The sequence below is a fragment of the Bacillus rossius genome, chromosome 5 (assembly GCF_032445375.1).
Source record: "Bacillus rossius redtenbacheri isolate Brsri chromosome 5, Brsri_v3, whole genome shotgun sequence".
NCBI lineage: Eukaryota > Metazoa > Arthropoda > Insecta > Phasmatodea > Bacillidae > Bacillus > Bacillus rossius.
This window is the reverse complement of record NC_086333.1, coordinates 59,761,118-59,778,072: the sequence shown is the minus strand read 5'-3', so window position 1 is coordinate 59,778,072 and position 16,955 is coordinate 59,761,118. Positions and strand designations below refer to the sequence as shown.

Genomic DNA, 16,955 nt, shown 5'->3' with positions numbered 1-16,955 from the left:
CCACCACGCGGAGTAGCCGCCTTTGTGTGACCACCTGAGTGGGACACTTGAACTTTGCCCGAACTCGGGACTAGCCCTTAGTGACTCTAGTGTAATGTTTCTTTGTTAAGTGACCTTGTATAACCAGTCGTTAACGTAACTCGTGTTACGTCCCGCACAAACTTTCACGTGTGCAGAAACGGGCTTGCCGCTCACCCGAACATATGTTTCGCAACTCGCCGGGTAACTACCCCTCTTAAAGTACTAGCCGCCGGGCTACCGAGCGACCGTAAAGAGTACCGCCAATTGAGGGTGGTGTAGGCTGAGCGGAGGTCGACGATGATGCGGCCAGTTGCGTGAGAGTGCCATATGTGACGTAGAGAAGTGAAATGTGTGCGACGTAATAAATCTGTTAAACGTACGTGTGTGTTTTCTCTAATATGGCGTCCTGGGAGGCCATAAAAGCCCGGGGAGCCCTTTGCCGATGCGTCCCTGCCTGCAGCCACGAGGCCAGGAACCCCGCCCTTGAGATCCAAATTTCTTTAAAACCTTTTTAATTAACGCAATTTCAAAACAGGCAGCGGGGACGGCGTCAACATCAAACTGCTTATCCTGATATGTTCTTAGTTTGAGATGTAAAAAAAAGTCTATCTTCTAGTTGAATTGTTAGCAGTTGTTAGTTTGAAAGTATGTTGGAAGTTAAATACAAAATGTTCTGATTAGCCAGCATGCATTGTATATTGTCATAGAAAAACACCTACTCATTTGTTCATTGCATTACTGAAGCTACATCCTTACATTTTCAGATGGATACTTGTTTCCATTTTGATTTCTATTCTGCTATCTGGCAACTGGAGCATACTCAGAAATTCTTTCCCTATGTTGGGGAAGGTATGTGTATGGGATAGAGCCACTTTGACTGTGTTTGCTTTTAAATTATTTCCTTTTCTTTAAGGACTGGAATAGTTTTTGAATAAGGAGGGTGGGGGGAATCATGTATCTTTGTCAAACTGTGTCAATGAAGTTGAAATTAAAATAATAATAGTTTTTTTATAACTCTTTTTAACAATTCCAAACAGCCATGGTGTAGCAAAAATACACATTTTCAACAGCAGCTTCCACAATATCAGCCTTGTAAAAAAAGTAGGTTGTTCAACTCATTGTCAACACGACTTTAACTTTAAGGGATTTTCAAACATCACCACTCTTCAGCGGAAAAAGTAAATTGATGAATTACATGGTATTATTTGCCCTTTTTTATTTTTTTTTTTAATCCTGATCACCCACACTCGAAGAAGAAGAATTTTTTTATTCAAAGTTCTAAAAAAATTTGATGTCAAGCGAGGATGACAGTAAAATTTGTAATGGTTTATCCCGATTTTACCTCTCCTGACTCGAAGAGGAAAAAGTGTGCTGTAAGTTCAATACATCATACACATCTCATTCACCACTTTCGTGCTTAGAAGTATCATTCGAGAAAATTTACCCCACATGGGTGGAGCACTCTATGATAAAAGAAAGAGACCCTTTTTTTTATGTAAACCCAAGCCTTCTCCACGATTCATATTTTTAATAAGTATGTAGCAAAATAATTTGAATTTCTCTGCAACATTGGCGATCGCTTGACAGCCAGAAGCTTCTGTGCACAATCACAAGAAATATATTGTGGTATATTGTGCGCTGCCAGGTTGGCAACGAACGTCCGGATAGACAGTTTTAGGTGGAGGCTTGTTATACACGGCCAAACAAAGACTGGTGTGTAGTTTGTACATTGTAATCCCAAGGTTACTACACTGGCGACGAGAGTGGGATTGGTTTCTTTGCGTGCATTACGGCTCGTGTAATGTTCAGAAAGAATGTCGGGGTTTGAAGTTGAAAGTTTTACGCCCGGCGAGGATACATGGGACTCGTATGTCGAAAGGCTCGAACAGCTTTTCATGGAAACGGCGTGGGAGACAAGCCAGAGGATTAAGTTAAACGACGTGCAATCCTTATTTCGTCTGTAGGGAAACAAACGTATGAAGTGCTACGCAATCTGTGTGAGCCTAAGAAGCCATCGGAGCGTACCTACAGCGAGCTAGTCACTTTGTTGACGAGCCATTTTTCTCAACGACCGTCTGTGATTGCCGAGCGTCACAACTTCCACAAGTGTGTCCAACAAGAACAGGACACAGTTTCAGATTTTGTGGTGAATTTAAGGAAATTAACGAGCTCTTGCAATTTTGGTACCTTCTTAGACGCCGCCTTGTGTGACCAGTTTGTGGTAGGGTTAAAGGACAGAAACATTACCCATCGGCTTTACCTGGAAACCGATGACCTCACCTTCAAAAAGGCAGTAGGAATAGCAGTCCAGCATGAGGTGGCTGTGGGAAATGCAGCCCTTCATGTAAATATGCCGAAAGTAGAAATTTCACATGGCTCGGCAGAACAGGCCGAGGGACCAGTAAATGTACATGTGGTGGAAACACGTTCGCAGGAAGATGGCGTCAAAAAACAGGGTGGGCACGGGTGCTTGTGCTGTGGAAATGTTAATCATTATGTGTTCGAATGCAAGTTCCGTAAGTACAAGTGGAATAATTGTAAACATTTAGGACATCTTAAACGAATGTGCCCGAACTTCATGTCGACTGACATGAACATACGTTACTTACAGAACAAAACACGACACTAATCTCACACTATGAATTCGCCGCAGCAGTCTCGCGGAACGCAGTTGCGAGTGTTCTGGAGACGGCCAGTGCCAAAAGTCTTAGGGTAGCTCAGTGAGTGTGGCCTTAAATTACACTTACTTGTGGTTGCAGCCAGCAGGCGTATGCCTGGCGGTTTATCGAATGCATGTTGGCGGGAGTCGGCCAGTGCCGTACGTAGCGTGGTCCGCAACGCGGTGTGGAACCACTAATGAAGGTGGTCGGTATAAGCCCGCGCCCACAAAATACACATCGAGTCGACGTGAGCAGCAATGAAATAAAAGAAAAGGTTTAGGTATTTAAATTACTGCAGAATGACTGATCGGTGAAACAAAGGGAAAGGCTGCTCACGGACACACATCTTGACCCGGCGCGGAGTGGTTGGAGACTGCCGAACATGGCCGCCTCGCAAGGGAGGGAAAAGTTTCACCTCCTTTGTGAGTCGGCGCCAAAAACTTATATTAACTTAATTTGCTCTATTATAAGGTAAAAACACGTTCCAGGTGCCCAGTTAAAAGGTGGCACCTGGTAATTGGGTGCTTAAGGCTTAACACTTGTTTTAGAGTATTTAATTATTTGAATTGTGGTATCAAGTCGGGGACTGTTAATTTATTAACATATTGTCTCACTGTGAATTATTTTAGTGGGATTTCTTCTAATCCGACTTTGCAGTCACCCGACCTATGTGCAAGGCCCAGGGGGTACCTGACGGGCGCTACGGGCGTCGCGGTGCTCTAGTTGTCCGGAGGGGCGTCAGGCTAGCGGGCTGCTAGGCCGTTGGTGTTGGGTCGTGGGTACTCTGCCCCCGCGTGCCCCGCCAGGTACACGGCTTGAATCTACCCTGAATGGTTCTCCCTTGACTGTGAAGGCCGCTCGGCCATGTGGAGGACAGGAGACTGGAAAATTAGTGTACACGAGTTGGTGAGAATTACCTTTAATCTAGTCCCGCTACAAAACACTCTCACCAACACTTGGCGACGTCTAGCCGTTACACAATTAACACAGAAAAGACATAACACTACGCGACACTAATGGTTACCGCGGCAGTCTCGCGGGACGTGGGTCGATGCTCGCTGGAGACGGCCAGCGCCAAACATTAACGGGTGCAGGGGGGCTCTATGAGCGGGCTCCTAAATTCGGCGAAACACTTACGTGTGTGCAGCCAGCAGGCATATGCACGGCTTCCTTAAGTAAAACACTTTCGCTGGAGTCGGCCAGTACCGTACGTTCTGTGCTACGATACGTATCGCGGTATCACGCTGAAGACGGTCGGGATAGGCCTGGCTCCGCAAAATACGCGCCGAGTCGACGTGGGCAGCGGTGAATTAACAAAAGTTTTTAAATTTAAAGATTTAGTACAGAATAAAAAATAATCAATGAAAGAAACTTGGATGCTGCCCACGGACACACGTCTGTTCCCCGCGCGGAGTGGTTCGAGACTGCCGGACATGGCCGCCTCGCAAGGAAGAGAAACTTTCTCTTCTTTTTGAGTCGGCGTCAAAAAACTTATATTAATTGAATTTACACTATGACCAGTTAAAACATGTTCCAGGTGCCCAATTAAAATGTAGCACCTGGTAATTGGGTGCTTAAGGCTTAACAATGATTTAATGTATTTAATTATTTAAATTGTGACATCAAGTTGGCGACTGTAAATTTACTAACATATTGTCCCACTGTGAATTGTTTTAGAGGGATTTCTCCTATTCTGACTTGATCATAGTCACGGGCATTTTAATTAAGGCCAGTGGCCGCGGTGACTGTTAATGAGGTTTGTGTTCTATTGGGGTCACGCCCGAGGCGCTCGCCTGACTCAATCCGTCTGGGCAAGGGGCGCGCTCCGAAAACGGGATACGGTACTGGCGGTGCGGAACACGGGCTTAAAGGCCATGGTCGGTACGACGTCAACTTGATCATTGTCACGGGCACTTTAATTAAGGCCAGTGGCCGCGGTGAATGTTAAGTTGGTTTGTTGTCTGCTCCGTGCATGCGGTGCTCGCACGGAGTGGCTACGACGCAGTTGTTTAATGTCTGGTAATTAGTTGACGCCACTCCCGCTGCCTGTTTAAGTTTTTTGAGTAATTATTAAGTTGAAAATGATCTCAGGGGGCAAAAACGGGGATTCGGCCTCGTGGCGGCAGGCAGGAGCGAATCGAGGTTTGAAAAATACCCAGGCTGGTCAGGCCACCCAGGATTCCTTCTAAATAAATGGTAAACTGGTTGACACGACACTGCACTTTATTAAAAACCGTTACACACGCTGTTCCAAGGACTGGCCGCGTCTGTTGTCTGGCCGTCGCAGCACGATAGTCCCTATACGTAGACGATGCGCGCGACCAGGATAGATGGCAAAATGGTATGTGCGGACTTATACTGTGGCCGTTATCGTCGTGAAGGATGCGGCGAATTATCGCGGAGCTGATATGCTGCAACGGCTTATGCAGTGAGAGACGTTAACATGTAAACGGCAATATGTAATTTAATGTTCTTAATGTTATTTGCAATCTAACCTGCTACAAGACGTAAATGTTCCGAAATGTACGTAGGCCCGGCTAAATGAGAACATATGTGTCACAGTCACTTATTAGAGCTTAAAACAATTATTACGTGGTTAGATTGCAAGTTAGATGTTACACAGTTAAATAAGATAAATCGTAAATACGTAGATTAACAAGTTAGGACTCGACACACGAGGCTGGCTAGGAGCCTTTGACAAATGATGATTAACTGGCTTCGAAGCCTGAAAACTGCATAAGACTCATTCACGCTGTCTGTCTGCTCAGGACATGAAAATTACGTAGTAAGTATAAATCTCCCTGTTGGGAATAAAAGCGTTAAGTTATGAGTCGCATGAAATGACAGACTGAGCGGGGTTGGGTGCAGAGCTGAAAAAAGGATTTAATGAACTTACACTATTGCGATGACTTGGATGTGGCGCGAAATCTGTAGGCTCTGCGTTCGCGGAGCGACCGAACCCTGTGAGCTCCCGACGGCAACTGAGCGCGAAGGCGGCGCGCGACCCCACGCCAAGACACGTGAAGCGCGGGAAAACAGCTCCGACCAGTTTTGGACTTAAATTACATATTTGACAATACATGATCATTTAACAATTGTACATAATTTTACTTGAATTAATTGTCTTTTAATTGTTATTAATTTAGTTGTTTTTATTAAAAAGAATAATTATTGATTTAATTTAGCGCATTGCCACACCCGTCCGTGCGCTGTTGTCACCTTGGTGTTCGTCGCGGTGCACTTTCACTCACTCGGCGGACATCACGCTCGGGCGTGTTCGATGCACTTAAGAGTAAGTATTGTTGTGACATAACGGCCTCTGCGAACCAGAGGGAGCATCGGCGGTTGGCGTCATAGTAATTTTGTCCTAATGGCTTTTCCCTCAATTGTTTTATGTGTTCGAGCCCCCGGGATTCCGTTCCCTTAAGTTTCTCTACGTCTATTGGGGTCACGCCCGAGGCGCTGGCCTGGGGGTAGTCTCCGAAAATGGGACCGGGTACTAGCGGCTTAGAGGCCATGGTCGGTACGACGTCAAAATGATGACCATATACAAATGCAAAAAATTACACACCGTGGTATTTGCTTGTTAAATGTGACCATGTGCTACACATTCCTGACCTCCAACTAGCACTGAAACAATTGAAAGTCAGTGGCTATTATATCCTAATAATGACATGGGTCGATTAAAGAAAAAATTTCGAAAGTTCATAGGTCTTAGATATAAAAATGTCATGTTGCACTGATTGCCTAACTGGTGGCCCCTTGCATGTGAAACTTATAATTTTTTTTATAAAATTTAGATTGATACTGAATCCTAAATCGCAATCTTTATCCTGGCAAACATCTTACATAGGACAAATAAAAATCATTTATGGGGCACAAATGTATTTTGTTAAATTGTTGGAACATTCTGGTCAGCCATGGGGCTAGCATTGGAGCCTAAAAAGATATGATGATTAAAATAAACTACTACTGTAGTGTTAGTTTATGAACAGAATGGATGAGAGGTTCTGCAGTGTGATTTGCATCCAGCCCTAATGGAAGATGATGGCGAACTATAGGCGACCCTGAATGGCTTTCAAACTCTAGGGGTCCGTTACTGCTAAAAGACTTGTGTAACTGCAGAGAAGACGAGACAAGTCATTGTGCTGATTTGCATCACTTTTTTAAAAACCAGTATTAATCATGTATTATGCATCAATTTAAAAACTTTTTCTAATAAACTACGTACACACATATTTAATTAACTGTATTTTTAACATAAAGAGCACGAACTATTGTCACGCAGGTGGATTTTGTTCGCCGCGCAGTTCCACGTTGCATTCCTTTGACTTGCACATACGGTATACGCCCCAGTGAATTACGTCCAATTATAAAAGCCTGTGCGAGCAGAGGGAACACTAATGATTTCGTTAAACATAATGTATAGGTTGAAGATAGGATTGCATTTTTATGGTTAATAAAATAAATAGCTTTGAAAACAAGCTTGAGTTCCTAATAAGGTTACTGATTTCCATTGGCAAACATTTTAGTTTTTGTCAATTTATTTAATCCAAAAAACATATAAATTATGTATATTTCATTAGACTATTAAAATTATTTATAAATTATTTTTCATGCTTATATACCTGTATTAAATATTCTAAATAATCTACTGTCAATTAAAAAAAGAACACCATATTATACATGATTTTAAAATACGTGTTATTGCAATAAATTTGCATTTCTGAACGATATTTATATTGTAGTGACGCACTTGAAAATAGTAGTGCTGTCGTGAATGGATTTTCTGGAGTTGGTGCAGCCGCCATATTTCCTTTATGGACTGTTTTGTGTGTGGTATTTTATATTATTTTTAAGTGACTGTGTAACAAGTTTTGACTAAACCAAGACAGTTTGTTAAGTGTATAGACGTTAGTGACGTTTAGGGCTAAAAACTTCAACGCCGAAAGAGAAGTATTGTGCAGATAATAGGTGATGTCAGCGGGCGTGTCAGATCAGGTAGATGTTTTCTTCCTACTGGGCGTAGTTATCAGAAATATTTGAAACAGGGCGAAGAAGTTGTGGTGTTAAATTACTAATTATCTGTTTCAATCTTTTTCATGCTTGGAATGCGTGTGATGGAACAGCGGATGAAAGGACAAGGGAATCAAGGTGAGTGAATGTTTTCCTTTGCGTGTCCATACTTGTCAAAATAGTTATTGCTTTGCTGAAATGACACGTAACGTGCAGTCGTATACCGTATAGTAATTTAAGCCGTCAAATGTTTTAATGTTAGACTTAGTTCCCTCTTTATATCTTTAGCATTTAGATTTTCAGAAGAGTATGTAGTTACATACATTTGTAGTTGTGTGAACAGCTGAGTACTAGATGTGATAGTTTCTAGACGAGTTTGGTGAGGTTAGTTTACAGTAAGTATTTTGCTTCAGTTTGTTGACTGACTTGAGAGTTTTTTTTATGTATTTACTTGGAAGAGTGTGTGATATATAATTGTATTGCTATCATTCAATATATAATTATTATTTTCTTATATAGATTTAAAGCAAGCTTTCTAATGGACAATATTGAAAAGATATGGTTTAGTTAGGGGGTTTTTGAGGTGGAAAGGGATATTTTTAAAGTCAAGAGAAGAAAGTAAATAAAGGATTGTATGACTGGTAATCAGTATAAAGACTGGTTTGATCCTTAATCAGTCCTCATTAATGCAAGCCCAAATTACATTGTAAGAAGACAATTTCACCTAACAGCTCAAAAAATGGTAGGGTTAATTTTGACAATGGCGGCTTCCGGGAAATTAGATGTTTAGGTAGCCTAATTATTAAGGAGGGAAAAATATAAAAGCTTAAAAATATATTTTTATATCTTTACATTTTTTTTCTAAATATTCTGTAAAATGAAGTTGCAACATTCCAATTGTTGATTCAATTAGGTTTGCTACATAGAAATACAACTGTAAAATATTGTGAGTGGTATTGTAAGTTAGGTTAGCTACAAGTGTTACATATTCATTACATATCAATATTAATGTAGCTAAGCTAACCAAATTGACAGGTCAGGTCAGTGTAAGGTCTTCCACTTTGTAGATAAACAACAAAAATTTAACCTCCTAAACATATATTAAAGAAATCTAACAATCACTAATACTACAAACTAGAAGAAACATTGTTTGGTTTTGCCAATATTGCTTAACTTTTAAGAGCTGCTTAAGACTCTTGTAAGGGATGCTTAGCACAATGAATAGTTTCACAAATGGTTAAGGAACCCCTAACAATCTCAAGCAGTGCTTAATTTAGGCACCTGAAATTGTGCCCCTAAGCTCTTTCGAAGTGCTTACAGATTCCAAACAAGTTGAATAAAACATATGCTTTGGAGAAACAGAAATAACTTGCCAAAGAAGTAAACATGATTTTTGATAATAATGCTTTAATTGAAGTTGTGGAACAGCTGCCACGACCACGAATATTTCAAAATGTGCCTGATTGTTACGAAGAACTAGATGAACATGATTTCTTTACATTTCGCATGAAGTAAAATGTCCTTGGGTTATGCAGAAATTGAAATTATTTGGAATTCCCTGCTGACAGGTTAGAACATTTTTATATTTGAAGTTGAACTCAAGCTTATTTTGGGTTTAGTTTTGTTAAATGTATATATTCAGGTGTCAAACAGTTTGATATAACTTCGTGAGATTTTGGCAATTAAAAATATGCACTAAACAGTTCAACACAAAATGAAAACCCTACCTATCTCTACAAATACATTTTATACACTAGGGACTAGGTGAATATTACACTAAAGGAAATACATTTTCAACAACAGTTACTGCCAATGTGACTGTAGCATGGATGCTGAGCATGGTTAAAGTACTAAACATTCTCTATTCAGCTTTTCAATTTTGTTTAGTTAGTAGGTATTTTTATTATTTTATGTTATTACTATACATGTGTTTGAAATTATTTATAATGGTCATTGTAGCTTGCCAAAACTAATTTCTTTTGTTTATGAATCTTTAATATATGTGTAATATGTACTATTTTAACTTACATTATTTTAGACTTCTTCTAGTTTTTGAGTTATTTTCTTACGGAATTTATGGAATACAAGCAATTAACGAAAACCGAGGGATTTATTAGTTCAGAAATTTAATTATAGTAAAGGTGGGCTTATCTTAAGATACTTATGTGGGGCAAATAAAACTGGTATACAAACCTTAAATACTAACATTTTCTGACTTATCAAATGAAATTCAAAATCATAATTTAGGGATTCTTCAAATAAATAACATTCTCCCCATCAAAGTGGATGTCTTTAAAAGAACTAGATCAATTTTTACACCAAACTTTGTCTGCCACCAGTTTACATGGGATAAATTTTCTCAATGGAATGTGCTATTTTTCTTTCACGTTTTAATTCATCATAAAGTATATTTTAATATTTTTTAGAGCCCACAACAGTGTACCGTACATTAAAATTGAATGTCAATTTTTCCCTTGCTACATTTTTACTTTTCTTGAAACAGCGACTGTCCGCTTAAATTTTCTATTACAGTTTGTACCTCAAATAAGCTCAAGACCTTCATTTTATCATCTGAAGAAAAATTTTCCATCCTTATGCTTTTGGTTTCTGACATTCTCGTAATTTACTTTGATGACCAAATTGCACAACTTTCCTAAAGTGTGAATACTCTTAACAACAGCAAAATACTGCGAACAGAATAAACATTCAATTTTCGTAAGAATTTTTTATTGGCTCTTATATATCAATTGATAATCCTCTTGAATAACCCTTAAAATTATTAGTGCTTTTATCTGTACGAAGTGAAACTGTATGAAAAGATGGTCCCTATATAAGCAACATCTACATAAGTGAATGTTACGATGGTGAAAACAATTTTTTTTTCCCTATTATTTCCTTGTTGAGGGTATGTTTAGGAGAAGTTTGTGAAAACTGCCATAAATAACTCACCTTCACATCAACTTAAAATCACATTCAACATGGCTAAAATAATTACCTTCCGTGAACATGCTACATGAAAGTAATTCTGCCTCAGTTAATGAAGTAATATGGTTATCGCTTTGCACGTTAACAGAATTATTAGAAATATTTTTGGAAGCCAAGTAATGAAATTTTTCTCTAGATGTACCCCTTCCTTGATAATGACCAACTAGTAATGACTTAAGTGGATTATAAGTATAGATGAAACTATCCATTATTTTGTTTAAGGTTTCAAATATTTTAATTAAGAATTTACATAGTTTTAATGTAGATAACTTAACATTTCAATCAAGTTATTATTCATTCACCTCAGTCTCCAGGATTTGTTACTTTTGACATTTACTGTTTAACGCACGCAAACCCACACAATATAAGTTAAAGTGCAAGGTTAATTCACACAATAATAATTATAAAAATTATTTAGAAAGAAGTGTGATTAAGGGGCCTGCTTAGGGGTGTATCTGTGTTAGTGAGGTGGGATGATGAGTTTGATGCTTGCTGGTGTTTCTTGTGTGGTATCGCCTCTAAGTGCATGGCTCTGGACTGAATTGCAGTCTTCTCATCGTGCATAGGACAACTATGAGATTTGAGTTGTAACCGGAACATTAGATGATGAAGAATGGGAAGCTAAAGGTGTAATGAAGGTCCTTGGGTGGTTTCAAGAATATGTACCAGGCTTTTCATTTCGGAAAATTATTCTGGAAAAAAAAACATTTTTTAGCCCTTTACACTCTCCTAAAAATACAGTTTAAAAACAAAATACAGAAACACAATTACACTTCTGCCCTCAATACATTCTTAAATGCTTTTTGTAAACTGACATCACCCTATTTTGAGCAGTTTTCAGATTGTGTGGTTTCTTCTGAAGCTCTGCACAGTTCATGTGACAACATATCAACATAAAATTACAGTCAAAATGAAAGAGCATAAAAAAATTCGTACAGATTTACACAACCCGGTAAATTAAATTAAACAACTTTTGGATGGTGCCACATGATAATTCTGAAAAATACAAAAGTGCAGAACAATCACAATTACGCTGGACTCACAATGATCAGTCTCATCCATCCATCCGTCAATCACGTGAAATTTATCCAATCAGATGAACCGAAAAATACTGTCCATACATCAAAACCTTGACTAGTTTTAACTTTCGACAGACCAATGGATGTAATTATAACCTCAAATATGTCTGAATGGCATTGTGTTTTTTTTTAAAGGGTTGTTTTTTTGCATTAAGGCCCATAGGGTCAAAATATATCCCAAACTCTACAAGTAAATGTTGCATGTTGGCCTTCTGAGGTACTACGGAGAACAATATAATAGGATAATGTCGTTATTAAGTATCCTACTAACTTGCCCTGTGCAGGCACAGATGGCCTTAGGTAAAATAATGGAGGGGATATGAATCAAAGGAAGGAAGAGAAAACACACAAGTCTGTTAACACCATGTGGAAGTCAGGGAGACGTGGCGCTGCGTTCAAACAGAACGCTCCCAGACCTAAGGATGGTTCAGGGTGGTTCTGGCATTTTGGGAGATAAGGGGTCCTGTATTGCAGCAATAGGCCCAGGCTATTTGACATCAAATTTTCAGGGATATAAAAATTCAATGCAGAAAAGTAATGTTAATTCTTGACCAGAGTTACTTCAAAAACAATAGGTAACTTATAGCTCTGAAAATGGTATTTTTTAAGTACTATTAATTATTATTGATTCTGTAATGGAGCATCAGGATATTGAGAGAAGTTTTTACCGGAGGTAGATATTATTTTTGATGGATTTTTTAATATGGATCTGCCATTATTAATTCTAATAATTATTAATATAATTTAAATTAATAAACTAATCCTTGTTAAATATTATGTGTTTATTAGCCTGTATGTTGTGATTTGCAATATTTTAAGTGATTTTTATTTGTATTAATTTTTTTATAACCATGTAAGGAGAGTATTATTTTAATTAGTTGATTTGTGATTATAGCGTAGACCAACAAATTGATATTGTACACATAGGGCCTATAAATTTTTTTTAATCATTTGATGGTTTGAATAGATGTTATGGTGCATTTTGTAGTGATTACAGAGCAGTTATTGTGTGAATTTGTCTGATATTGTTTTTTATTTAATATTTCAACAAATGAATGCAAGTGTACATTTAATTTTTTTTTACAAATTTTTATATTGACAGGAGCATTGCTAAGCAATAATAGTTACTCTGAAAAATATTGTATTTTGTATTTTTATGGTATTTTACATTGACATTGGTTGTGTTAATTTTCGGCAAAGGGTATGTTTTTATGTTAATATTTTTCATGGCGGCTAGGTGTTTTCACTTTAAGGTGATCATGAATATGATAAAAGTTTGGTCATGTTGGGTGAGTTATATAAATTATATGTAATAATCATTAAAAGAGTAAAATGTTTGCCACCAGACTTGTGCCGAATTGCAGCGGTCTTTCGGAATTGAATTCAAGTGAAACAAAGGCACAAGCTGAATTTATGTGAATGGAAAGAAACAAATGTGGGGGGAAATAAGTGATGTGGCTGAGCAATGAGAACAAATATCATAAGAAAAGATATCTGAGATTACAAGCTCATAGAAATTAATTAATTTTTTAGGCCCCACAAAAACCCTAATGCCAATTCTAACTTGTGAAGACTAGAAGCACAGTGTCTTTCACTTAACTGGAACTAAATATATGCCTAGCACTAGCTGAAATGAGTCCCTGAATTCTTGTCTAGTCCTGTCAAGAAAAAGAAATACTAATTGAGTAACTACATTATTAGGTACATATAGTAAAACTCAGTTAAGAAAGTTTCTCAACTTTGAGGGAATTTCATTTAGTTCAGTTATTTCTTATATCCATTATATATAATAGTTACCTATGTATAAAGTCTGTTTTATCTTAATTAAACATTTTTGAAAGATCTAGGTACTTCTCAGGCCTACTTTTGGATAGTTACCTCACCACAATTTACAATTATATCTTTATATTGATTTTTGATTATTACACAAATATTCATTGACAATAGAAACTATAACCAATTACGAAGTCTTTAATTTGTCTTTAAGTACTTTTATGTTGGAAAAGCATTTTCCTTGTGAATGTCAAGGCAGCTAGCTTGTATAGTTTGCTTGCAGAGTTAAAAAGGCCACTTTTTTGCAAAGTTAAGTTTACAAGTAAGATATGTTAGAAAAAATTTTCTTGGTTTATCATGAATAATAATTTTTTTTAAAATAATAGTTTTTTAAATAATATAGCTACACGTAAAAATTTTGATATTTTAAAAAGGAGTCTACAAGATAAAACAGGGTTTGTAGGCTTGTATGGTCCTTTCTTAAAAATATTCTTAGTCTTCAATTTATTATTTAAGTGCCCTTATAACTCCTTACTTCTTTCTATTGCCCGTAAACATCCTTAAATTTTATTAACTTAAGCAGTAAAGGAAAGCATAGTGGCCTTTTTGTTTTCTTATTCAAAAATAATTTAAATGAATGTAGGCCCTGCCATTAAAGAGAGGCTTGCTGCATCTGAACCATCCAAAAAAAAAAAACTCTTCCAGAAATGTGGTGTTTTGTTTATTAAGTTCATTGTTATTGGAAAGTTAACTAATTAAAATAATCACCAGGAGTGTGTAGTAAAAAATAAATTTAATAAGCAGTTACCTAATTTTGAGACAGTAAAGTAAGTGTTATTAGTTCATCAAGTGCAACAACAGTTTTGACTGATGTTGAAATATTATTGTGATAAACTTCAAATAATTTGGGTGAATATTTTTTTTTTGCCGTGGTTTTAAATAATTCCTTAAAATTTCTTCAAAAAAGTATGTAAAAAGTCTTTAAATTTTTACCCCATTAAAAGTTGCTTGCCATATATTATTCTGACAGCCTTTTTTTTTACATGCACAACAGTTTCTGACCATCTGTCGAATTCACTCAATATTATATTATTATACAAGGCAAAGCAAGCAGAATGGTATTTCTGCACAATATGGTTTCTTATTTAATGGTTTGATGATGCTTAGATAATTGGAGGTTTTTTTAATTTTATATAATGAAACATGAGTTATTTCTTAAGTGTCACCTGGTCATGTTACTGAGTTGCCGGTACTTTAAGTTCAGAGTTTATCATTTCTGTCAGTGTTTCGTGTTTGTAGTTTGTTGTATTTGTGTGGTATTCCCATTAAAACTATGTTGACGATGGATAATCCGGCATGGTATTGGGCCCAACTTAGAGGATTAAAAATTGAGAATGTGTTCTGTGTGTGGAGGGTGTGACATTTGTTGGCATTGTGATTGTTCACAGTAAATGGCCCGAAGGACCACGTGAACGAGCATGAAGACTTTGACTCATGGAGGGCTCCGCATCATCAGGTGAGCCAGGGCTTCGCTTTGTGTCCAGTTAGCTGGATTACAATTCGTAGACGTTCGTTTACTTGATAGCAGGGTTGGGGGGAAAAAAAATTTTTTTTTTACTACGTTAGGTATTTGGGTTCTCAGCATGTTCAAATGAAAGCCATACAACATCTCGCTTTCTGCCTTTCATGTCGAACCAGAAAAGTTATAACCTCAAAGAACTGAAGTCCAGAAAATCTGCACATCTGACACAGAAAGGGTATCTCCCCACAGGAGGAGTATTCTCCATAGAATGGTTGTTTCCCACAAAAAGGGGATTTACATTACAGCCAGAGATTTCCGACAGAATGGGAATTTTTTTATTAATAAAATTATTTATTTCCTCTTTTTTTTTTTTTTTTTTACACTGTTTCTACCATTCACTAATTAATTTAATTTTACAGGAGTATGTAGCTGGGTATAATGTACAAAACTTATTTGGATAGTTTAAATGATAAGATCTTGATTGGTAAATAATTTTTTGTTCCTGTAACTCCAAAAAATATTAATGAGCTAACATTTGTTGCTATTAGAGTGGAATCAGACATTTCATTAAAAAAAATTGAGATATTCTATTTAAAACTTAAATATTTAAAAAACCATTAAGTTTTTATAAAAACCACTTGGTTTAAATTAGCCAACCCTGCTTGGTTGTCACATTAAAGTTAGTGAAAGTAGCAATAAAGTAGAGTATGGTATTTGCATTTTTTTTTTTCGTATTTGTTTGGTAAAACTTGGTGTACACAATTTTTTTTTTACCTTTGGCATAATTCAGAGTATGTAAATGTTTAAATATTCATCTTGAAATAAACATTCAGATATTAGGAAATGAGTTATCATCTGTTTCTTGTTGAGATCCTTAAGATGATCAGTTGATGTTAGAATGTTTAAAATGACGTACTTTGCATGTTTCTATTAGTAGATTAAATAGTGTTCAGAAGCTTGGCAGATTTTCTCAAAGAAAATAATTTTTCTGCTTAAAAAAAAGAATTGTGGCAATTTTAGGTAAGGTTGATAAAATAACTTCTTTCAGTGCTCTTTTTAATACTTAATAAAATATTCCCAAGCTTAAATAAATACATTATTAATATTTTTAAGTTTGTATAATCAAATATAAATCACTAGTCAAAGATTGAAGCTGTACCTGACCTTCTTACCATAAATGCATACAAATTAAGAGAAAATAATTAGACAACTATCTTATATGCAGAAAAACATCTGTCACACCTGTAAGTATGCTTTTGTATAATAAATTACCAAGATAAATGATGTTATAAATTTTTGTAGGTCAGATTAGTCTTTTTATTTATCAGTTTTTGTATATGAATGAAATAGATGAATATATTATACAATTGTACTATAGTGCTTAATACTTGTGCTTACTACTGTAATTTAGATTTTGTATGTACCTGTGTGTATGTTGACGAATCCTATATGCTAGGACATCATGTTCTGATAATGGACTATTTGCATACCTTTTCAGATTAACAAAATTGTTTAAAGTTGAGATTGTTATTGTACTTTTCATTAAAGTATGTTGGATAGCTAGCAAACTCATACTATCTTGGCAATTTTATTTTTCAATTTGTAACTTTTAATTATTCATTTAAAGTAATCTATTTACAGCTTCCCAGTTTATAATGTGGTTAGTAACCAAAGATTTTATATATATATATAAAAATTATTAGGAAAAAGAATTTTATTGACTTCACTGGAACTGCACTCAAGTTTTTTTGGTAACTATTCAGAAGTGTTGGTAACTGTGGATCAGAACTTAATTTAAAATAGTCACAAGTCAGCAAGGAAACCTTTATGCTTTGGAGTTGTAAAAAAAAATTTGCATTTATAATTTGTGTAAATTCTTACAAGTTTGATTACAGTTTT

The 16,955-nt window shown here is 36.5% G+C and overlaps 1 protein-coding gene across 2 annotated transcripts in view; it reads left to right on the top strand.

Annotated features, from left to right (window-relative positions):
- Positions 1 to 7,449: 7,449 nt before the first annotated feature.
- LOC134531857 (YTH domain-containing family protein 1) overlaps positions 7,450 to 16,955 on the top strand; it is a 31,859-nt gene continuing 22,353 nt past the window's right edge. Inside the window, exons 1-3 of one of the 2 annotated variants that reach the window (XM_063367852.1) lie at positions 7,450 to 7,682; positions 7,811 to 7,835; positions 14,983 to 15,050. In XM_063367852.1, coding sequence (XP_063223922.1) covers positions 7,659 to 7,682; positions 7,811 to 7,835; positions 14,983 to 15,050 — 117 coding nt within the window. In that variant the 5' untranslated portion in view covers positions 7,450 to 7,658. The other variant, XM_063367851.1, reaches the window with a different exon arrangement.